The sequence below is a fragment of the Pipistrellus hanaki genome (genome assembly GCF_964339955.1).
Source record: "Pipistrellus hanaki genome assembly, chromosome: 1".
Classification (NCBI taxonomy): domain Eukaryota; kingdom Metazoa; phylum Chordata; class Mammalia; order Chiroptera; family Vespertilionidae; genus Pipistrellus; species Pipistrellus hanaki.
Window position 1 is genome coordinate 208351368 of NC_140503.1, and position 23746 is coordinate 208375113.

Here is a 23746-nt window from a genome sequence, read left to right on the forward strand (position 1 = left end):
CATTATGTTGGCTTTGTTCAGTGGTCTGAATGTCCCTGTCAGTTGCCTCTTAATCACATGGGTATTATAACATATGATGGCTGGTTTTGGTATTTCACTAAATGTAGCTGAAACATTGGGATGTGCGGAATCCTCCATGCACTGAGAGTTCTTGATTGAAAGTGTCCCCCCTGTGCCTTTTAACATAACCACCTTTGGGCAGTGTAACTCCAACGTCTGTTCCCTCGGGTTCTAAAGGAGCCTCGGGATCCTCCGCAGTTTAACCGTTTCTCCCTGGTTTGCTGACGGACCAAACGTATTTACACATTGTGTTACATGCCAGGTTCCGAAAAGTTGCCACTCACCCTGCAGAGGAACATACTGAGCTTCTAAGAAATTCTTTATTTTAGGTTTTTTTTTAAATCCTAAAGAGTAACACATTTAAAAACACATTTAAAAAGTCCACTACAAAGTTCGCCATTCTGTGTATGACCCCGCACAGCCCCTTTATTACATGTTACATGTACCTTCCATGCCTCTGTCTTCCTGTCTGTGGGTGGTAATGACAGGGTCGTTGTGGGGTTATGCCGGTGGTGGGTGTGAACACGGAACCCGTGCCCAGCGTGTAATGCACACTTGGTGAGCAGAGGCGGCTCTCTTGTTAATTGTTAATTGTTAATGCTGAGGCACCTGAGACCTGGAACACCCTGTGCCTTTCTTCCCGGAACCTGCCTGCCCGAGCCAGGGCCTGAGCGAGCAGGAGAGCGATGGGGTGGGCTGGTGCAGCCCTCCGTGGAGCTGGCTCCCCCCGGAGATGCCGCACAGATCGGAAGAGTAAAGTGGGGCCAGTGGCGGAGCGGGGTGATGGGAGGCGGGCGGTGAAGTGAGCGCAGTCTCCTCGGAGGGCAGCAGTGCCCCGTGCTGAGCGGGTGGCTCCCCTCTGGACCCAGCGGGAGCCTGGGCGGGGAGGACATCGACGTGGGGGGCAGCATCGCTTCTCCTCCTCAGAGCCACCCACGAGGGCACCCCTCCCGAGGGCACAAACACGGCATTTGGTTTTGCTTCATGAGCTCTTCCTTTTATTTATGAAGAGGTAGCCAAGACAGTCCTGTTGGTCTTTAAGGAGAAGAAAATTAAACTGTTGCTCCAAGATGGACTGTTTCGAAAGCCTTACCTGCAGTCACTGGCAGAGCCGCTGCCCGCTTGCTTGCTTGCTTTCTTTCTTTTTTTTTTTTTTTTTTAATATATTTTATTGATTTTTTTACAGAGAGGAAGGGAGAGGGATAGAGAGTTAGAAACATCGATGAGGGAGAAGCATCGATCAGCTGCCTCCTGCACATGCCCCACTGGGGATGTGCCCGCAACTAAGGTACATGCCTTTGACTGGAATCGAACCTGGGACCCTTGAGTCCGCAGGCTGACACTCTATCCACTGAGCCACACCGGCTAGGGCAGCCACTGCCTGCTTTCTGACTTGTATTAAACCTGAGACGCGGCCCGTGGAGTGAGAGTGTTCCAGGCTCTCAGGCGCTGGTCTTATTTGCGACCTCAGAACTCAGTTTGGGGCAGACAGGCTTGCTGCCTGAATCTAATCCCCCTCGTACCTTTGACGTCTGGTGTGCTTCCTCTCGTCTGGGAGGTGAGGGCCAGTCATGACACGTCTCCCGCGCTTCCATGGCTGGTGCCGGCTGTGCCCAGACACCGAGAGCCTGGGGTCGCACCGCTGTGGTGGCCACTGCTGCAGGGCGGGGGGCTCGGCCACAGCGGCTTGGACCTGGGGAAACACCTGTGGAGGGCGGAGTTGTGCTTCACTTCCCACCACCATCGCCTGCTGACCGGCTCCGGGCCGGCTAGTCTGGCAGCAGCCATGGTGCTCAGGGTGGTCACGCTTCCCTGCTGTGTGTGGTCTGCTCACATGCCAGGAGTCCAGGGACTTTCTCTCCTCTTGTTCCCGCCACTGCTGACCTTGTTTTGGGACATAACCCAGCTCTCAGCAGATGTTTCTTGGATGGACTGTTCCTAAAACCTGCCCCCTTAGAGCACGGCTGGTAGCGCTAATTAATTCAGCAGAGAGGTTTTTGGATCCTTAGCCCATGCCAGGCCTGTGGCCAGGCGGTGTGTACAGAGGCGGAGTGCGGGCCTGCCTGGCGCTCAGAGGCCTGTGTGAGCAGACATGGGGCAGCTGCAGACCCAGTGGTTTCAGGAGGAGTGTGGCCAAAGGGGCTGGGAGAAGGAGGGCTGCGGCTTCCTGGCAGAGTGCGACGGCTCCTCAGAGGGGGTGGCCTTGGGTGTGTCTCCTGGTGGCACCTGTTACCAGCTCCCCGGGCGCTGAAGGCAGAGGGACCTGGGTGTAGAGAACTGAGGGTGGCAGTGGAGACTGGGGAGGCTGGGGAGGCTGGCAGGCGGACCGGGCGGGCCCTGTGCCAGCGCAGGGAATTGAGGCTTAGTCTGTCTTTAGAGAGCGTGTGACTTGGAGGCGGGCCACGGGCAGCTGGCCTCCGGCGGGCTCCCGCAGTCCCCCGCAGCCTGCCTCGGAAGCACGCTCTTGGAGCGGAGCGCACGGCAGGTGCTCTGGAGGGCGGCTTCGGCGCTCTGGCACCGGGGGCACCAGGTGGCAGGGGTGAGGACAGGCGGCCTTGGGCCTTGCAGATTTTGGTTTTAGAGTGTGTTGCAAGCGGAAGTACTTCTTTCCTTTTAGGTTTCCCCGAAGGCTAACACCCTGTTCCTGAGGTTTAAGGAACTTAAACTGGACTTGGACCCAGCGGAGGCCTCCAAGGAGGCTCAGCGTCTCCCTCAGAAGAGGCCCTCGGCTGCTGTCCCCGGCCCCATGGCCGAGGAGACGGAGCGCCAGGTGCTCCTGCCACTCTGGCGTCAGCATGTCAGGCCATGTCCGACGGGGACCGGAGCTCTCAGTGTGGCTAACGGAGAGGAAGTCTTGTTTATGGGGCACCACTGGGTGTCAGGCAGCGTGCGGTGTGCTGGCGCTTTCACCAAACCTCTGTCATTTACCCTCAGGTCTCCCTGGGACTCCTGTGGTATGGCCCCATTCTCCTGCTGGGGAGGAGGGAAGTTGAGGCTCAGAAAGGTTGAGCATGCCCCTGAGGTTGCCCCAGCTGCTAAGGGGCAGACCTCTGCTCCCCTGAGAGCTTCCTGTTGGGGTCGGCTTTTCAGCTTTTCCCCAGCTTGACTGTGGGAGTGTTGATGGTGTTTTGATAATTCTAATTACCTTTGACATCTCCGAAGACTAGCTCTTAACGATGCGCTAAGTATGTTCCTTACCATATTTTTCTTTAATTAAAAAGAAAAGAACTTTCCAGTTTGTGTATGCTGGACTCCCTCTGTGAGTGCCAGTCTTATTTCAGGGTTTCCCCAGGGCAGTCTCAGAGGCGGCTTGCTGTGGCCTTGCCCGGGAGTGGCTCCAGCCAGGAACAGGTGGGCCGGGGTGCTCAGCCCTTTCGGAGGATGCACGGAGTTTTTGCTCTGTAGGCTGGAGAACACTTTACTTTCTGCAACATTTTTATAATTTTATTTTTGTGTTAAACTCTAATTTTGTCTGTAGCAGAGTGTGGTTCTGCCTTCCAAGAGTTGCTAGCCAGTTAGCATAACATCATTGTTAGATCTTCCTCCGTCCTCCCTGGGTCACAGTTCAGGCTCTTGTGTGTAGTGCATCTGTTTCTGAATTCTACATCTCGATTTAATCCTTCATATTTCTACTCTTTGCTCCAGAGCCGTACTGGCTGGTTCCTTCCATCTCTGGCAGGGAGAGTAATCTCCCCTCCCTTTTCTGCTCTTAATGACTTTGCTTTTGCTGTGTTGACATTGAGAGGAGGGCCAGGCTTCTGGAGGGGAGCAGGAAGGCTCTGTGTAAAAGCTACAACGGCCCCCAAAAGAAAAAGTGGTTATCATTGTTCTGCCGGCTCCAGAACCTTCCACTAGCGCTGTTTGTGCCCGCCGGGGCCGGGGCCGGGGCCGGGGGCCTAGTGAGTGCTGCTCTCCTGGCGCTTTGTTTCCTTCTCCCAAGACAGGAAGGCAGAGCTGGGAGTAGAACCCGGCATGTCTGGGTTCAGAGTCCCGTTCTCTGGGTTGTTCTGCTCCATAGCTCAGATTTATTTTTATAAAAAATATATCAATTTCAGAGAGGAAAGGAGAGGAAGAGAGAGATAGAAACATCAACGATGAGAGAATCATTGATAGGCTGCCTCCTGCACGCCCCCTACTGGGGATCAAGCCCACAACCCAGGCATGTGCCCTGACCAGGAATCAAACTGTGACCTCCTGGTTCATAGCTCAAGGCTCCACCACACCAGCCGGGCCATAGGTCAGATTAAAATGCAGCACCAGGTCTCTTTAGTTTTGAAATTTTAAAGGACAGTAGAAGGTGACAGAACATATGCCAGGGTCATCCAACCTCTGGGGCTGTGCTGTCCAGGCTGGTGCATCTCTCAGCCCCTCTCCCCACACCCGACTTAAGCAGAGAACTGTTGGCAGGGTCCTGGATGTGTGTGTCACTGCGGCTTTGACTCTTCCCACTCAGGGCTTTATTGTAGGGCTGTGGTATCTATTTTCCTTTATGGTTTACCCAACCTCACTGAGCCAGCCTTCCGACCTGGCTTTCCTAACTGCAAACTAAGCTGTTCATCCACTAGGAACGGCCTATTGGGGGTTAGCCCCATAGATCCCAGCCTGCCGCTAAGTAGCAGTGTGATCTCGGGCCTGCTTCTTGACAGCCCCGAGCCTCAGTTTCTTACCTCCCAGTCCTGAGTGAGTTAACTGAAACCTTTGTGGAGGGCATGCTAAAGTGGACATGGTGGTAACCTCACTGCATGTGGCACATACAATTTCTCTTCTTGTTTTCCAAAGCAAAGTGATTTTTATGCTGTCTCAGAACAAGTAGCACCTTGACTTCTATATGGGTTACGAATTCACACACTTCTGACAGAGGCAGCCCGTTTATCACCGAGAAAAACACACACACACGAAAGAGCAAAGCCCTGCCTCTGCTGGCGCCGTCCTCATGCTGCCGCCGTGTTCTCCTGGGGGTCGGCGGGTGCCTGGTGGGTGGTGATGAGGACTGCAAAGATGACATTTTATATGTTTTTGCCCTGCGCGTATCCTTTGTGTTGTCTTCCTGTTATTTTACATCCCGATCGTTTATGTTACACTCTAGCACCTGGTCCTGATGAAAAGCTGGGTCTGGAGGACTTCTTCCAAGGCTCCCTCCTTTAAAGGGGGTCAGGACATTCGAGCTGGGCAGCAGAGGAGTGGCGTCTTTGGCTTTTGCGTCCACTGCCTAAATTCCCATGTTGATGTTTTTTCTAGTGTCTCCTTGGACCAAGATGACTGATGGAAACCTTTCCAGCTCTACAAATGGCGTGGCCTTGATGGGCATTCTGGATGGTCGGCCAGGAAACCATATTCAGAACCTGCAACACTTGAATCTCAAGGCGCCCAGATCCCTCTCGTTGCCGGAGTGTGGGTCCAAGCTGAAACTCGGGGCTCTAGACCAGCACAGCCTGCAGTCCGTGGACTCAGGCATTCCTACCCTAGAGATCGGCAACCCGGAGCCCGTCCCCTGCAGCGTGGTCCACGTGAAGAGGAAACAGTCTGAGTCGGAGATAGCTCCTGAGCGGGCCTGCCAGAGCGCGTGCCCGCTGCCGTCCTACGCGCCACCAGCTCCCACCAGCGCCGAGCGGGAGCAGAGTGTGCGGAAGTCCTCCACGTTCCCCAGGACGGGCTATGACTCGGTGAAGCTCTACAGCCCCACCTCCAAAGCCCTGAACCGCAGCGATGATGTGTCCGTCTGCAGCGTGTCCAGTCTCGGCACCGAGCTGTCCACCACCCTGTCCGTCAGTAATGAGGACATCTTGGACCTCATGGTCACGAGCAGCTCCAGTGCCATCGTGACCCTGGAGAATGTCGATGACCCGCAGTTTACTGACGTCACCTTGAGCTCCATCAAGGAAAGCCATGACCTGCACCAGCAGGACTGTGCTGATGAAATTGCAGAGGGAAGTAAATTGAAAAAATCGGGACCATTTAGTAACTTCTTTACAAGGTAATGCCATCTTTCTCTCTGCAGAGGATGGAGGTGGTTGCCTTCAGACCCGTTGAACTGTTTGTCTGAAACGTGTGTGTGTCAGGAAGCCCTGTTGAGCAGGCCCTGTGTCAGGCAGGTGAGCAGGCCTTCCCCAGGAGCCCAGGGTCCTGTGGGGTGTTGCTGGACTGGTCTGTGGAATGCTGCTTTTTGATTCCTCACTGTTAGCTGTCACTTCTGTGTCCCTGGCTCTCTCGCACAGTCTGTTGTCACTTCCCGCCCCTGACCTGCTACGGCTGAGGGTGACCCACAAGTGGTCCTTGTTACCAAATTAGCAGCCGTTGTCAGCCCGATTCTCTGAAGGGCCCTCTATGCTAACACCTGAGTCTCCCGGGCCAACCAGAGGGTGCTGATGCGGTTGATGTCAGAGTTAGTGACCCACATTCCTAACTCCAGCCCCTGTTTGCATAACCCAGGCCTGGTATTTCTGGGTGTCTGTCGCTGCTGAGATGTGTGCTGTCACCTGTGTTGGGACTAGGCCCTGCACCCTCCCCCCCATGGTGCCCTGTCACTCAGGAACCAGACCAGGGCTGCTGGCTCCCTGGGTCTCACCACAAGCCCCGTGGGGACAGCTTCGGCCTCTTCTCTGTGCTCTTGTGTTTTCATTCAGCACGTGTTCCTGTCCCAGGCTCCGCTCTTGGCAGGTGATACAGGAGTAATGCGGTGGTAGGAATGGTGAGCAGTAATGGCTGTCGGTGGGCTTACAGCGGTGGGAGTAGGCACAACAGTCAGTCTCACAGCAAGTGGGAGTGCTGTGAGGAGGGCACGGCTGTGAGAGGCTGTGTGGAGAGCGGTCCTTTGCTCACAGCTGCTCTGCAGAGGGCCCTGGCCCAGGGCTTGGCAGGTGGGAGCATTCCTGCGGTTGACACTGGCTGCCCCATGCGTATGGCCCCAGCAAAACCCATGCTGGGCACTGCATACAGGGTGTTCCTTCCAGACAGTGCGATGTGCTGGCATCAGGCGTCTGTGACCGTGGGCACGCATGCCAGCCTGCCGCTGTCTCCGCTGCTTCATCAGCTGAATGTGGGGGCCTTTACAGATGAGTCCAGGACCTGTCCTGAGGGAGCCCTCTGACCAGGGCTGTGTTTTGGGGGCACCTTTTCTCTGATGTGCTGACAGACAGGCCTGGGGCTCCCAGAGCAGCGTTCCTGGTCTCAGAGTGCATCACTCAGCCATTGCCCTCGTGGGGAGGGACCGGGAATGTTGGGGGAGACGCACTCCCCCTGTGAGGCAGGTCCTAAGGTGGTGTAGTGGCAGTTCAGGCTGGTGTGGTTGCACTGACCCCTTGACTCAGGCCAGGGTTTCAGCGTTTCCTGTTTATGGTCCCCCTGTTTGCCTGTGCAGGCTCCTCAGGATCCATCCCTGAGCTTCAGAATCAGGACCTCAGCGGAGGGCTCAGGGGATAGGCTTTCAGAATCCCTTGGGGTTCTTGGCAAATTTGGGAAACCTGCTCACAATGAGGGTGGTTGCCTAGCACGTGGTGCTGCAGTGTTCATGTATGGGTGTGCTCTTACCTTTGTCATCCTCGACACCCTTGTAGTTATGGGGCAGAAGTGGGTCACACATGTGAAACAGTACAGACCCAGACAAGTGTGAACAGCACAGACCCAGACAAGTGTGAACAGCACAGACCCAGACAAGTGTGAACAGCACAGACCCAGACAAGTGTGAACAGCGCAGACCCAGACAAAGTGTGAACAGCGCAGACCCAGACAAGTGTGAACAGCACAGACCCAGACAAGTGTGAACAGCGCAGACCCAGACAAGTGTGAACAGTACAGACCCAGACAAGTGTGAAGCAATGCCGAGGGAGCAAGCCTTGAAGTCTCAGTTGCTTGCTGTGATTCTCCTGACTGCCTTGTCTCTGTCTGTTTCGGAGCCTCTTCTGTGCGATCACTTCTAAAGCTGCTGGTTCTTGAAAATCCTTTTCGGCTGTTTGCCGCCAAAATCAGGTGTCGCCTCTTTGCTTTATTCCTTGCTTCTTGTCTCCTTATCCTTGTTCTGATGGCTGAGACATTATCGTGAGCCATCATTAAGTACCTGTGGGAAGCTAGTGGAATATTAATGACAAAAGAGTCAAATATGAAATCATGGGCATGTCTAGTGAGTTTTGTCCTGCAATCTTCAAGTATTAGAGGAGAGTGTTAATCTAGGTTTCCTTTGAGGAGGAAAGGGCTCTGGGCCAGAATGTTTGGAACCTAAACATTTTACAGGGAGGAAATGTACAGGGGGCTCCAGAGAGGGCCTGGCCCACAGCAGGTACTCAGAGGACTGCAGGCTGTGGGAGTTTCTGTTGAGGGCAGATCCTTTGAGGTTCCCAGCCCAGGCTCCTGAGTCATCTTGTTTCTTCACTTTATCCCCTGAGCCCAAGCGACTCTCTTCCCTAGCGCCTGTCTGTTCTCTTGTCCTCACCGAGTCAAGTTCTAGGTTGCGGAAGGAAGCGTAGGCAGGATCGTGGGAGGCTAGACTAGGACAAAGGGCTCAGGGGGAGGAAGGGGAGGAGATGGTCCGGAACCTGTGGCCTAGAAGCAGGCCGGTCGGTGACTCCGGCTGCTTGAGGAGGGTGGCCTGGAGGACAGGGGGCAGACGAGTAGGAGGAAGGCGGGCTTGGGCCTGGCCACCGCCAAGTGGAGCTGAGGCCCAGCTCTCACTTTTCCCTTTCATTCAGGTTGATAGGCACCCCTGGGTCAGACTCCGCTCTGGGCTTAGAATAGGCCCTGCCCTCAAGAAGCTTACTACTGAAGGGGAAGACAGACAGACACTGTGGGGCAGGGCGAGGTCCGCAGTCCAGAGCACTGGTTCAGGGGTCAGGCTGGCTAAGTTCAATGTGAGTGCTCTTACTTCATAGCTGTGTGACCTTCGGCAAGTTACTTCCCCTCTCTGAGCCTTAAATGGAGCATAAAACTACTGTGCAAGGTTAGAGATCAAATAGGTAAAGCATCCAGCTACTTCTTGAGAATACCTAAGTAGTAGCCACCTATGATTCCAATAGAAATGATTATCATTTCTAAAAAACGTTTTCCAAAGCCTTTTCTAGTTCTTGTCCCCACATTATGCTTACTCCGGTCAATCCACTTGTGAAAAAGTTGCCTCAAGATTTCCCCACTTTGGCATTGTTGGCATGTTGGGGTGGGTGAATTTCTGTGCACGGACGGCTGTTTGGCAGCCTCCCTGGCCTCTGCCCACTAGATGCCTGTCACAGCCCGGTTTTGACAGTGAAAAATGCCCTTCGACATTGCTGAATGCCCTAGGGAGGGGTCAGAATCACCCTCCTTTAGGAACCACTGAGTTAGCAGGTTGTAAATGTTGGGATTTAATTGCTTCCTTGGAGGAAATTGACGACTGTAATGCCGTTGGAGCAGGAGCCTCACCGTGGATAGCAGGGGTCCTGGGCGCCCAGTGTCGGTATCAGTATGTCTGTGGGAGCCCAGGCACAGCGGCGAGAGGAGCTCAGCGCACACTTTATGGCACAGGAGGCGGCTGCTTCTGAGCAGCCCGGGGTTGGCTGCTAATCGGCTCTGGTTTGTAGGGTGGTGATTAGCTCTGACCACTCACACCTTCTGTGTAACCGTTTATTAAGCTCTAGAAGAGGCGCTCCAAGTACCCTTGCTGACGAGAGATGCTAGGATGGAAAGAAGGGGCTTGCCAGGGGGAGACCCAGGCAGAAGGAATAGCTCGAGGAAGGCCGGGGGTGGTGGTGGTGGGGGTCGGGTAGGGAGTGTGTGTGTGTGTGCACCTGGCTGTGTTTGAAGAACTGTAATGATGCGTTTTTCCGGTCTGCTTCCTGGCTGAGGGCCCCTGGGGGCACGGTCTATGTCTGGTTCACCCTGGCATTGAGTTGTGAACCAGAGATAGAGGTGAGGAGTGTGGTGGTCAAGAGCCGAGCTGCTAAGACCCAGGTTTGAACCCCAGTTCTGCTATTTTTGCCCTGTGACATCAAGAAACTCACTTAACCTCTGTGATCCCTGGGGGTACAGGATGACATGGGTTAAATGTTCCTCCTGTAAAGAGTTGGTGTGAGGGTCAAACGAGATAATACAGTAAAACTTTGGGCACAGGCCAGGAATGCAGGTTGGATTTCTGGCCTGGCGTTCTGCCTTTGTAGTTTGGGGTTTCACATAAGAGTTCACTTTTTTAAAAAAGGCCCTGCTGTATGAACAAGGCCCTGCTGTATGAACAAGTGTGAAACCATTGGGTTAGAAAATAAATCCCGGCTTGTGGAGCACTTGCTGTGAAAGCGCTCAAGCAAAATGTTAGTTCCTGTTTTGACCTGGGCTCTGGGTTGTGATTATTTGGAGGCGGCATGAGCGGTGCTGAGGGAGAGTTAGCTCATGAGCAGGCGGGTGCCCTCAGAGGTGCCATTCTCGGACTTCCATGCGGTCGCCTTTTTCACTGCCAGCAGCCTGAGAGTGTGGGTCCTGGAGGCGTCTGCTGGGCCTCCAGCGTGGGGACAGCGGACGTGGTGGGCACTCAGAGAGTGCGCCTGGAGCGCTCTGCCCTTCTGGCGGGACGGCTGTGCGAGCTGCTTAAGCGGCTTTGTTCTCCTGAACCTTGGTCTCCTTATCTCCGCAACGGCGATAACGGGCGCTGCAGGTAAAGTGCCCGGCACGGAGGCTGGTGCTGCGCGTCACTGGCATCTATGAGGATCGCCTCCCTGCTGGCTGCTTGAAAGAGTGAGCGAGCGAGTGAATGCTAGTAGATGCCAGCTCATCCGGATGAGCAGCAGAAAGGGCAAACAGAAAGGGATTTAGGCCGTCCTGAGGCGGGCACAGCGGTTCCTTGTGTTACTAATGGCTCGGTTAAAAGCAGGCCCCTGGCTTTCCTGTGGTCCAGCCAGTTGTCCACAGGAGTTGAACTTAAGGGAACAGGAATAGTGCTGTCTCCCAGCGGGGCTTCATCTGTTTCCTTCCCTTGGGTGGGTGAGGAAAGTTCTTTGATCTGAGCAAAGAAACCTTTGAAGTCCAGCCGCCCTGCGGGTTGGGGCTGACATTGAGATCCCTGTTCACCTCGGTGGGGGGTGGAGTCAGGAGCGGGCAGGAGTGGCGGGAACTGAACTGGAAAGAACTGCGTGTCCATGTACTCTGTAACGTGTGTCCTGCTCACCAGCCAGACCGCGCTCCGAGAAACCTCAGGCCTCTGGGCTCTCCGCCTCGCCTCTGTCCCTGTCCTCAGAAATGTCACAGCTGTGGAAGAGGTGGCTTTGGGGAGGCGGGGAGAGGGAGAATGTGTGCTCTTTGTAGGACTCACTGGGCCTCCTGAGTTTGGGAACACCCCGTGTGCTGGCTCTGTCGGGAACTCACACGCGGACTTTATGGGGACCCCAGGCTTCTGTGCTCAGGTGCCTTGCCAGCCTGCCTTGGTTCTGCCCGTGGTGAGGTATGGCAGCGTGGGAGGGTGGCTCAGGGTGACATACAGGTGCTTTGTGGGCACACAGGAGTTGGTGGGGTCTTTAGAAACCCCCAGGCAACCCCATTCCTGCCAGCAGCTCTTTCTGCTAGTAAACTAACTTCTCTCGGCTCCAGTGGGTATAAAGTCTGTTCCACTGGGGGGAAAAAAATGGTAGTGGAACAACACAGTTTAAACTATCCAATCCGTTTTCTACCTTGAATACGGCCTGTTCTAAAACGTTTGCAGAACAACGAATTTCTGGTGTAGCTGACGTTAACTTCTCATGCCGCCTGCCTTGTTCATGTGCACACACATCTGTTCGGATTGCCACACGTCTAGTTCCTGTTGATGCTCAGTGGCTGGGTGTGTAACCCAGAGCCTCTCAGTTCCAGTCTTGCTGGTGCTTTGTTGTGAATAGTTGTGGTTTGTTACAGGGTTTCTGTCAGGCTCTATGTGTGGAAGAGGGAGGAGTCATTCAGGTTTGCCTAGTCACCGTTTTGGGCTCATAACAATCCAGTGTCCCTGCTAATTCCCCTTTGCTTCCAGCCAGAGGTTTTCCGTTCCAGGCTCTGTGTACGGATGTTTCAGGGAAGAGCAATCAGGATTGAAGTCCTAATAGTCTCTGGGTTTCGGATTTGGGTATCAGACACATCTCCTACCAGAAGGGGGGATACAGGGAAAGCGGGTAAGCGGGCATGGGCTCAGTCCCCAGTCCACGTCCTCAGAGGAGGGAGGGAGCGCCACAGGAGGAGGAAGAAAAGGGCGAGGGGCCGGTCAGAAGGGAAAAACACTTCCTGGATCAGCCCTGGCCTGGCCTAGCACTTGACTGCTCCCTTACTCCAAGCCTTTACCCTGGAACGAGCAGATTTCATTCCTTTAACATTCCTTTGCGAGCAGTTCTTTTTAAAGCAGAAGGAATCTGAGTCACACAGCTGTGCAGGTTTTAGTCTGACCGCACGTGTGGTATCCACACCTGTGGTGGTCAGTTTGTGGGAAAACACATGAATATGTATTTCCTTAGGCCAGTGGTCGGCAAACTCCTCAGTCATCAGAGCCAAATACCAACAGCACAACGATTAGCATTTCTTTTGAGAGCCACATTTTTTACACTCAAACTTCTCCTAACGCCACTTCTTCAACATAGACTCGCCCAGGCCGTGGTATTTTGTGGAAGAGCCACACTCAGGGGGCCAAAGAGCCGCATGTGGCTCGCGAGCCGTGGTTTGCTGACCACGGTCTTAGGTGAACGCCAGCCGCTGTACCGAACTTGAATTGGTTAATGGCTAAGACACCAAGGACCTTTACTAGTATTTGCAGCTCATGCTCTCCCACCTCCTGGCTCGGGCGGTTCCAACATGAGGTCGCTGGGCGGCTCTGTGTCAGGCCAACAAGGGGAAAGGGGAACCAGTGATCTGCAGTTCACCCGCTGGAACCCAGCCATGTGGCCTCGCCCGCCTGGAAGGAGGCTGGGAAGCTGGACCAGTGCCCACTTGCACAGTGTAGTGCCCAGCTAGTGAGGGGATGGGTTTGCAGAAGAGTTGGGAGCATGGGCCATTTTGGGGGGTCATTTTTCTCCATCCCCTTCCCTTCTCAGCTTCATGAGAATTGAATGCCTAGAGTGGATGAGATGAATGTGTTGTCATTCTGTTGCCTAAATGGTAGTTCTCATCACCTGCAGGAGACTCTCCGAACTGCCGGGCGTGGTGTCAGGAGCATTCTGCCCACCTCAGGCCTCCGGCTCCCGTTCTGCGCTGCGGCCTCAAAAACCACGCTCGTCACTAGGGTTCTCTGAACCAGAGTCTCACATAGACACTTGCCCGTTCTGCTCCCTGCCTGGCAGGCTCCTGGGGTCCTCCAGCAGTCCTTGTTTGGATCCACATTCCTAGATCACTCTTCAAACAGCGCTGACCCCTCCCTCCCCTGAGGACCGTGCGCTTCCTGGGGCAGGGGCTGCATCTCAACTCAGTATTTGTTTTCCTAGCCAGTGCAGGCCTTAGTAGATGTTCAGTAAACTATCTTTTTTTTTTTTTTTTAATATATCTTTATTGGTTTCAGAGAGGAAGGAAGAGGGATAGAGAGATGGAAACATCAATGATGAGAGAGAATCATTGATTAGCTGCCTCCTGCACACCCCCCACTGGGGATTGAGACTAAAACCCGGGTATGTACCCTTGACCAGAATCAAACACCGGCCCCTTCAGTCCGCAGGCTGACGCTCTATCTACTGAGCCAAACCAGCTAGGGCGATCAGTAAACAATCTTACATGAATGAGGGATAGACTGTAAATCTGAAAAAGTAATAGAGATCTGGTACATTGCCTGTTAAAATCTACATGTTTCCCTTTTTGATGATGATGTTCTGTGTATCAGGAGGAGACTTTCCCTTGCGATCTGGCCTCCTTTCCTGGGTCACACAGCTGTGCAGGTGTTAGTCTGACTGCACGTGTGGCATCCACACCTGTGGTGTCTACGACTTTTCTTTTTTTTTTTTTTTTAGAAACTTTTTTACATGTTAAGGGTTCTTTGTGTTTAAATATATGCAGGGAAATTTTGGCTTTTTATGTTCTTCATTCTATTTTTGCCCTTTCCACTTTTATACCTACTACCAAGTTTTTCTTTTTATTGTATTTTCTTACACTTTCTTTAAATTTTAAACATAAAATTGCATAATGTTTCTGCAATTCAGTATCCTGCTATTTTACTTATATTCCCCACAAAATTAAAGATGTACACACTTACTAATATCTCCGTGGTATTCCGCCCTGTGAATCATTGACTTGTCTGACAAAAGGAAGTGGCTTTCCTTCTGCTTTTTGATGATAAAATGGCCTGTGGGCGCATGTCACTGGTGCGTGGTGTACATTTCAGGATTTCCTGGGGCCGAATCCCGGAAGTGGGGCCTGCTTCACCACCACAGCCCTGACGCTGGTCAGCTGACCTGCCCTCTCCCGAGAGGGGACTGTGAGCCCCCGGGAGCCCATTGTCCTTGGTGCGGGTTTACTGGCAGTGAAAGTCCACAGGGGCTGGTGGACTGTCGAAATTTGTCACAGCTCTGGCCCCAGGTGACGCAGCTTGAAGTCTGGCAGGACTGGTCCTCCCAGGCCTGCGGTCCCCAGATGCAGAGATGCCTGTGGTGTCTCCTCTCCCTCTCCTGGGCCCTGGCTTCGGCTCAGAGGACTGAGTCACGCTCTCCTGCCTTTGCGGAGATGCTCCCTTCTCTCTGCCTGCGTGCCTCTGCCGATGCCTGCACATCTGTAGGCCCAGCTCTGCTCTTACAGGGCATCCCAGGGCAGAGGGAGGCGGCTCCTCCCAGCATGCTGCTCTGTCCCTGCTCTCATGTTAGTCCAGTTCTGTGTGGTTTTGTTTTGTATGTCTTGTTCTTACTATGAGGCCCTCAAGTCAGAGCCTGGGTCTTAGTCACCCCTGATCCCCAAAGAATGCCCAGCTAATGCTCTTGGTTGGCCCTGGGACATTTACAGACATGGCTTGGCTCTGCCCACTTGCCCAGGGTGGACCTTGCTCTTGGAGCCGCGTGTAAGAGTGGTTTGTTTGCATGCACATGGGCAGGCCGCTCTGTGCCACGCTCTGGGCCGGGCGTTTTCCGTACCAGAGAAGACAGGGACCTGCTGGATTCCGGGGCGCAGCCCAGTGGAGAGAGAGGGCACGTGGATGAGCTGTAGAAGCCACCCGGGTTAGGAATGGGCACACCACCTGGGTCCATGGAAACCAGAGATGGGAAGATTCTAGAAAAGTTACATGATCAGGCAGTTGTTCCCAGTTTTATTTTGCTTTAGTTAGTAGAATTTTTAGAGTAGTTTAAAGCAAAATCTAAAAGACTGTAATTCACTGTTCATGGAAACTGCTGGCCCAGTGCTAATCTTCAATTCATATAGATTAGAGCATCGATTAAAGAAATGAGAGAACACGTGAAGGGAAGCATTTATTAGTTAAGGACAAAGTCCTCAGCTCTAGCTGCACAGAATTCTCTGGAAACTAAAGAAAGCAGTTGGAGTCTAGGCCGCACCCTCAGCGATGATTTTTTGTGGTTTGGGGTGAGGCCACGGTGTTAGGATTTTTAAAAAAGTTCTCTAGGTCAGTGGTCAGCATACTGCGGCTCGTGAGCCACGGTTTGCCGCTCTGTTGACTAATGAGTTTGCCGATCACTGGGATAGGGGCTTAATCTCAAGGAACAACAGCCTGTAATATTCGAATTGAGAGTCTAGGACTAGGTGGTTCTCGCTGCAGCCAGGATTGAGAACCACCCGTGGAAGGTACGGACTTAAATCCCTTCACGTGACCGTGTGTCCTTGGGCAAGGTTATATCTCTGAGCCTCCTCATCTGTCAGAGGGAAAAGCACACATAAGCACCTTGAGGATGGGGCCTGTGTCTGGTCTGCCGGTTGGCACAGCGCCTATCCAGGATGCAGTCGGAGCTCAGTATTCTGCTTGTTGAGTGAAAGCAGTGGTGGGTGAAGCGCTTTAGGATGAGATGCGATGAGAGGCTTGGCCCTGTGATACGTACATCGCCCTCAGGGCCACTGATGGGCACAGGAAGCAGGCAGTCACTCAGGCAGTCACTCGTCTGGGGGCCGAGTGCTGGCGCCTCTGTTGCAGAGGGGAAAGCTGAGAGGCCCGTTTCTTTCTTCTTTCTTTCTTTCTTTCTTTCTTTCTTTCTTTCTTTCTTTCTTTCTTCCTTTCTTCCTTTCTTCCTTTCTTCCTTTCTTCCTTTCTTCCTTTCTTCCTTTCTTTCTTTCTTTCTTTTAAATATAATAAATCTTTATTGTTCAGATTATTACAGGTGTTCCTCTTTTTTCCTCCCCATAGCTCCCCTCCACCTGATTCTTACGCAGAGTCAGGCAGCTGATCCTGAAGCTGGAAGAGGAGCCCAGACCTGCCTGACGCCGAGCCCCACAAGTAGCCAGATCTCATCCCTTCCGGCCTACGGCTGCGGCCAGTCCCCATCCCTCCTCTCAGGGAGGTCGTGAGCCCCCACCTCTCACCGTTCGTGATGCTATAGCCCATGAGCTAGCGACTCCCCGTTCCCTCCTCTTAGGACTCAGTTGAAGATTAGGAATAACTGTGTTTTCCCCTCAGTAAAGCAGTAAATCACATGGCGCTTCCGCCCTCCTCCTTTCTCCTATGAAACCTCAGCTGCCGTTAGAGAGCCCGCCCTGTCCAACTTCTTCCTGTGTTTACGCTGGGAAGGGCTGAAGGGGACTTCAAGGAGCTGTGGCCGGCACGCTGGGGCTTGCTTGGACTCTGCCTTATCGGTGCAGATATGCAGGCCTGAGTGGGTCTCAGGGTTAGTTAATGAGTGGCCCGTGAGTGCCCGGCTCTCCAGCAGGCTTCCTGCCAGGCCTTGGGGATCCAGAGACCAAGTAGGGCACTCCCACCCCCAAGTAGTGGGAGGAGATGCGGAAATAGCTAAAACACAAGCCCAGCTCTTTGTCAATGACGCGTGTAAGGTGCTCTGGGAGGACAGCAGAGCCACTGGGCGCAGAGGGGCCTTCAGCAGGGAAAACTGCAGAGAGCCGTGGGAGCAGAGCTAGGCCTTCCTGACATGTAGCGTGTACTGTCGTGTACACAGAGAGCCTCACACGCGGGCCCTTGGGGTGTCACTGAGCCCTGAAGTCTCCGTGTCCCTTCCCCGTCAGGACCTGGCCCCCCAGGACAGCTGCGGTTCTGACTGCCGTCACCACAGATAGTTTTGCTTGCTTTTGGAGGTTTAGACAAATGGACTCACAGCATACACCTCAGCGTCTGGCCTTCTTTGCTCAGCCTTGCCTGAGCTTCACCCAGGGGTTACTGTATGGCAGCTGTATTGGTTCTCTCTTGCTCTGTATAGGTTTCAATCGCACAAACACACTTCTGTGTGTTGCCCATGCATGAACGGATGCTTGGTTCTTAAGTCCATGACACTTAGGGGGGCGCTCATGGTCCATGTCTCACGCATGTCTTTAGGTGCTTGGTAGACATGCTAAGCACTTTCCTCGGTGCTGGCTCACCATGCTCTGCGTCCTCTCGGAATGTGGCAGTGTCGCTTGTTGGCTTTTGTGTTTGTTCTTTCTGCCATCCTGGTGATGGGTGAGGGCATTGGGTTTACCTTGTGTGCCTTGCCACATTTTATTGGCCTCTGTTCTGAGGTGCCGTGGCCTGGCTCACGGGTCCTTGGGCACACTTTGTGGTACAGGGGCAGAGCCTGAGTGATGTGTGGGTTGCAGAACTCTGCGCGGTGGCTTGCCTGCTCATTGCCTGCAGGTGTTTGGTTTTCTAATGAACAGAACTTCTTGGCTATAATGAATTCTACTTTATGGAAATTTCTTTTTGGCTAGTGCCTTTTTTGTTCTATTTGAGAAATTCTGTTATCTACTAGAAGCTCTGTTTTGACATTACCTGCTAGATCCATGATCCATCGGAATTAACTTGCAGTAGGATGTGAGGGAGTGGTTAATGTTCGTTAACTATAAGATCGTCCTTCCCGTGAACCATGCAATACATCAGGTGACCATATAGCTTCTGTCATCCATTTGTCCTTTTACTAATATCACTAATTTCAATACTTTTTAAATTACTGTAGCTACTATATTATGGGTCTTGATATTTGATAGTTTAAACCCTCCTACTTTGTTCTTGCAGATTATTTTGACCATTCTAGGTTCTTTTTCATCTCCATATAAATTTTAAAATCAGTTTGACAATACCACAATAAATCTGTGGTTTTGTTTGGGATTGCATTGAATTTATTGATCTTTATTGATCATTTTTTACTATCTGAAGGCTTTTGGTATCTGAGTGTGATGTGTCTTTCTATTTATTTAGTTTTTCTTTAAATTTTCCACAGTATTTTATAGGTGTTTCTTGTTTTTTTAAATGTAAAGGTCTTGTGTTTCTTTCATTAAATTTATTCCAGGACATTTGTTATTTTGGGATGGTTTTACAGATGGCATTTTATGAATGTTTATTGGAAACACTGTTAATTTCTGTGTGCAGATCTTGCGTCCTGTGATCTTGTTAAATTCGGTGGTTCTCACAGTTGATCTGTGGATTCTTTTGTGTTCTCTGTGGAAAGCCACTGTCTGTGAATGGCTGTCCAGCCCGCACCCCCTCCGCAGCGCTCTGCCTCACGGAAGGCCTAGAGCCCGTGCAGGGCCGCCGTGGCCTGGCTCTGAGAAAGCTCCCGCTTCCCCACTCAGTGGGCGCTTGCTGGCGGGTGTCTTTTCACCAGGTACCTTACATTTTATTAAATACCTCTTATCCTATTCAAATTCTCTTTCATTCCTAGTTTTATAATTTTAAAAGATCACATGTGTTACATTTTGTCAAATGCCTTTTTTCTGCAGTTCTTGGTTGTATGTGTTTTCTCCTTTATGTGGTAAATAACATTGCACTGTTCTAATGTTAAGTAAGCTAGCTGCATTTGCATTCTTGGGATAATCCCAAATTATTCATGATACACCATCCTTTATGTTCCATGACTGGATTGGATTTGCTAATATTTTGGTTATGACTTTTCTGTCGGTGATTTGTCCTTTCTTATACTGCCCTGATAGGTTTTGGTGTCAAGATTATGCTGGCCTTATAGAATGGGCTCAGGAGTATTCTGCTTCGTGTGTCCTCAGTGAGATTTTTCTGGTGGTTAAATGAACCTCTCATGTGTTAAAAGTTATAGAAAGTCAGTTTTATTGTATATGAATTTTTAAAAAAAGCCTTCTCTCTCTCTCTCTCTCTCTCTCACACACACACACACACACACACCCACACACACACACACTCCATGTCAAATGATTCTCGAAAGGGTACCAGAAAGTCCTGGCTGAAGAGGATTTTTCTTGGGGAATAGTGCCTGGAAACCTGCTCTTTGAATGTCTAATGCAGCGATCCGGAACCTCGGCCCGAGAGCCACATGAGGCTCGAAAGCCTTGGTTTGCTCCTCTTTTGACTAATGAGTTTGCCAACCACTGGACTAGACTGAATGTTACCGTGTAGTTGGAAGCTGTGAGGATTAGGCGATTTTGGCATATCGTGTGCACAGAGGTAAAGGGTAGTATATGACAGGGGTCGGCAAACTCAGTCAACAGAGCGGCAAACCGCGGCTTAAGCCGCACGTGGCTCTCGAGCTGCAGTTTGCCAACCACTGACCTAATGAATTCCCTCTGGGGAGGAGCGAGGGGAGGAGGGAAAGCTTTGGCCTCTGAAAGGCTTTGTGTATTTCTTCCTTAAATGCTTGGGGGAGTTCACCAGTGAGGCCACCTGGACCCCTTTTCTTTGTCTGTTTCTCTTGTAGATATTTTTGGCGGTTGTTTGGCTGAGGCATAATTCTGACACATGGACCTTGCAGGTTGAGGGAGAATCTGGAGAGGAGTGGGAGCAGGGAGGTGTGGATTTGTAGTGCAGAGAGGACTCAGGGTCCTGAGAGAGGCTGAGGGTGTGGCGCTTCATGAGTGATGCCTGTGCCAGACCAGGTGTGGGTTTGACTTCTGGGGGTGAGGGGTTTGTAAATGTGTCAAAGTCAGAGCGGTCCTCCTTAAACTGCAGCGAGCAAGCATCAGAGCTTCTCAACCAGAGGGAGGCTCATACAAACAGAGTGCTGCTCCCTTCCCCCACCCCCTCCCCGTTCTGATTACGTAGGTCTGGGCAGCGGGGGGCAGGAATTTGGGTTTCCAGCTAGTGTCCAGGTGGGCTGCCTCCAATCCAGACACCAAACTTTGGAATGCAAGGAATTAGTATATCGCTAATCGCCCCCGCCCCCCACCAATAAGCTGCACTGGGACTGGGATTTTGAGGGTGTTGTTCTTTTTAAAAAATATATTTTTTATTGATTTCAGAAAGGGAGGGAGACAGAGAAAGAGAAAGAGAGAGAGAAAGAGAGAGAGAGAGAACATCAATGATGAGAATCATTGATCAACTGCCTCCTGCACGCCCCCTCCTGGGGATCGAGCCTGCAACCTGGGCATGTGCCCTTGACCAGAATAGAACCTGGGACCTTTCAGTCTGCAGACTGACACTCTGTCCACTGAGCCACACCAGCTAGAGCTGTGGGTGTTGTTCTTTAATCTCAGGGCCTGGCACAGACCAGTGCTCAGTACCACTCCCGTGCCAGGTTGTCTCCTACACTTGATTGTCTTATATTTTGTAATTGTCTTATATTTTGTCAATATGACACGTTGATTTGATTTGTGATTTTTAGCAAAATGGAAATTTGTAAAGTAAAATTTCCATCTCCATCCCTTACACTGCCTCTTGCAGAGATGGCCACCTACTCACTGTCTCAGTGGGACCTTTCTGTGCAGGTGCAGACATCCACCCCGGAGGGGGCTCCTTTTCTGTAAGGGGCGTGGAGCTGGTGTGAGAGGACCTGGCTGGGTGTGCAGCATCGTCTCCCACGGCTCACTGCTGACCCAAGAGTGAGCATTGCCTGTCAGAAGGGCTGCAAGCCAACCTAGACTAACTTCTTTTTTAAAAATATATATTTTATGGATTTTTTACAGAGAGGAAGGGAGAGTGATAGAGAGTTAGGAACATTGATGAGAGGGAAGCATCGACCAGCTGCCTCCTGCACACCCCCTACTGGGAATGTGCCCGCAACCAAGGTACATGCCCATGACCGGAATTGAACCTGGGACCCTTCAGTCCGCAGGCCGAAGCTCTATCCACTGAGCCACACCAGCCAGGGCTAGACTAACTTCTTGTGGGTTTAGAATGGCTCAGTGGTTTTGACCTTGAAGTGGTTAGTTAGGTCTGGTCCTTTAAAAGTTTTTAATGGTGTTTCAAATCAGGAACAGGGAGAATCCTTTGGTGATGGCTCTGACGCAGGGATTGGGTCATTCTTTCCGTGACCCTGTCTGACTCACCTGCATACCTGTTCTCTCTTACAAAGCTCAGTGTCTCACACACAGGAGGTGCTCTAATTCTGCAAATGGGATTTCATCCTGTGCCCTGGGTTCGGCGGCTCGTGGGCCTCTCGGGCGCTGTGTGTGGCTCTGGGTCTCCGCATGGCGCCGATGGAGCTGTGCTGAGTCCCCGGAACCAGTCACTCATGCTCTGCTTCCCAGACTGCCCGCCCTCCTCCCTCCCTGTGACTAGTGAGGAGTCAGAGCCCTGCCTGCCCCGCCCCGCCTTTCCAGCTGGCCGCTCCTGCCGCCTTACCCTTCCAGACCGGAGCTGGGCTCCGAGGGCGTCCACGGTGCTCCGACGGGACTGCGGCTCCGGCAGCCGGGCATGCGGCGAGGGGAGCGGCCGCCCGCCTGCGGCCGGCCTGGCGGAGCCGCGTGGCCGCGGTAGACGCGATGTCCGTCTCCTCGGCGCTCCTGCTCATGGACAGGTTTGTGTCCCAGCTCGCCTTTCTCGCTTTGAAATTGGAGACGTACGTGGAGCTGGTTTCTCTCCCCTGTGTGGAGTTTAGGGGGCAGAGTCGCTTCCTTGCGTGTTTCTTCGATGAAGTGGGCGTGTCCTGGATCTCCCCAGGGTCTGCTGTGCCCAGGAGCTCACTACCCCCCTTGAGTTGATGCTGTCTGTTTTGAGGGATCCACTGTTTAGCCTCAGATACTACGTGGGTGACATTGTCTAAGGGAGGAGAGGCTCTGAGTGCTGTTAGTGGGGGGCTGGGAGTTTGGGGCACGGTGACGGATTGCGGTCTCCCTGGGCAGGCAGGATCTGTGGCACAGGAGGCTTGCTCCGCAGAATGTGTTTGTTGTTCATCTGTGATGGCTGAAGGGCTGGCCTTTCCCTCTTGCCTGCCCAGAGCAGAGTCGGGCCGGTGTGGGGAGTGTGGCAGCGAAGCGTGCTGGCTGCTGCGGGGTGGAGGTGGGGAACACACACGGACTATGACAGGGCTCTGGAAGCATCGTTTAAGATTTCTGTCTTCTCTTCCCCAGGGGGGGTGCAGGGGTGTATATCCCATCAGGAGTAAAGTTCTTAACCTCCCCGAGCCGCTTTCCTGTCTGTACATGGCGACTGCCTTCCTGTGGGGCTGTTTCACAGGGGAGGTCCCGAGAGGTGCTCTGAAGGGTAGCTCGCTGCCTTCCGGAAATGGTGGAGGAGATGCCCATCGGCCCGCGTGGGACGGAAGCTGGGTGTTCCTGGGTACCCCTGGCTGACTTGCCGCAGCTCCTGTGAGTGAGGGAGGGAGGAGGCAGAGAGCACGAGGCCCGCAGTCACTGCATCGCAGCAGCGTTCGCTGCACAGCGTTGGAGGAGGACTTTGGAGTTTTATTTCTCAGGACGGAGAGGTTTTGAGAAATCGCTGCTGAGAGGTGGTGGCTTGTGGAACCTGCTCCGCAGGGTTGGGAGAATTGCTTCACGCACCCTGTCCTCGGCCTCCTGGGAGGGCGCTGACTCCAGATTTCCAGGTAGCAACTTGGACACGGCCCTCTTCCTGTTCGGACCCTTGCTTCCTCTATTTTAAACGGGCAGGCATAATTCTTGTGTAATAGGTGTGAAGATGCCTCGGAATGCATGCATGGACTAATTTTGCGTGCTTTCCTACATGCCAGGAATTGTTTTATTATTATTATTATTATTATTATTATTATTTGCCAGGAATTGTTTTAGACTAGGGTCACCATAATGAATAGGAGGCAATATATAGTAAGTCCTTACCGTGTCAATATGACTTTCAGTGAAACGACCCATAACAAAAACAATTTTATTTATTACTAGAAGCCTAGTGCACAAAATTCATGCATGGAAGGGGGTCCCCTCAGCCCAGCCTGCACCCTCTCCAATCTGGGACCCCTTGGGGGATGTCTGACTGCCAGTTTAAGCTCGATCCCTGGGTCTGCTGTGTGTCAGGAGCTCTCGGCAGGTGCTCATTACCCCCCTTGAGTTGACTGCTGTCTGTTTTGAGGGATCCACTTTTTAGCCTCAGATACTACGTGGGTGACATTGTCTAAGGGAGGAGAGGCTCTGAGTGCTGTTAGTGGGGGGCTGGGAGTTTGGGGCACGGGGACGGACTGCGCTCTCCCTGGGCAGGCAGGATCTGTGGCACAGGAGGCTTGCTCTGCAGAGTGTGTTTGTTGTTCATCTGTGATGGCTGAAGGGCTGGCCTTTCCCTGGGATCGGACCTAAACCAGCAGTCAGACATCCCTCTCACAATTCTGGACCATGTCTCCTAATTGCTCACCTGCCTGCCTGCCTGGTCATCCCTAACTGCCCCCTCCTGATGGCTTGATTGCCTCTCACTGCCTCTGCCTGCCAGCCTGATCTGATCGCCCCCAACTGCTCCCCCCCTGCAGCCTGGTCACCCCCAACTGCACTTCCCTACTGGCCTGGTCGCCCCTCACAGCCT

The 23746-nt window shown here is 52.7% G+C and overlaps 1 protein-coding gene across 2 annotated transcripts in view; it reads left to right on the forward strand.

Moving 5' to 3' along the window:
* TBC1D14 (TBC1 domain family member 14) overlaps window positions 1–23746 on the forward strand; it is a 68521-nt gene that overhangs the window by 5839 nt on the left and 38936 nt on the right. For both annotated transcript variants that reach the window (XM_084906144.1, XM_084906145.1), the window contains exon 2: window positions 5299–6034. In XM_084906144.1, the coding sequence (XP_084762270.1) occupies window positions 5299–6034 (736 nt within the window). The remainder of the gene's footprint in view (window positions 1–5298; window positions 6035–23746) is intronic.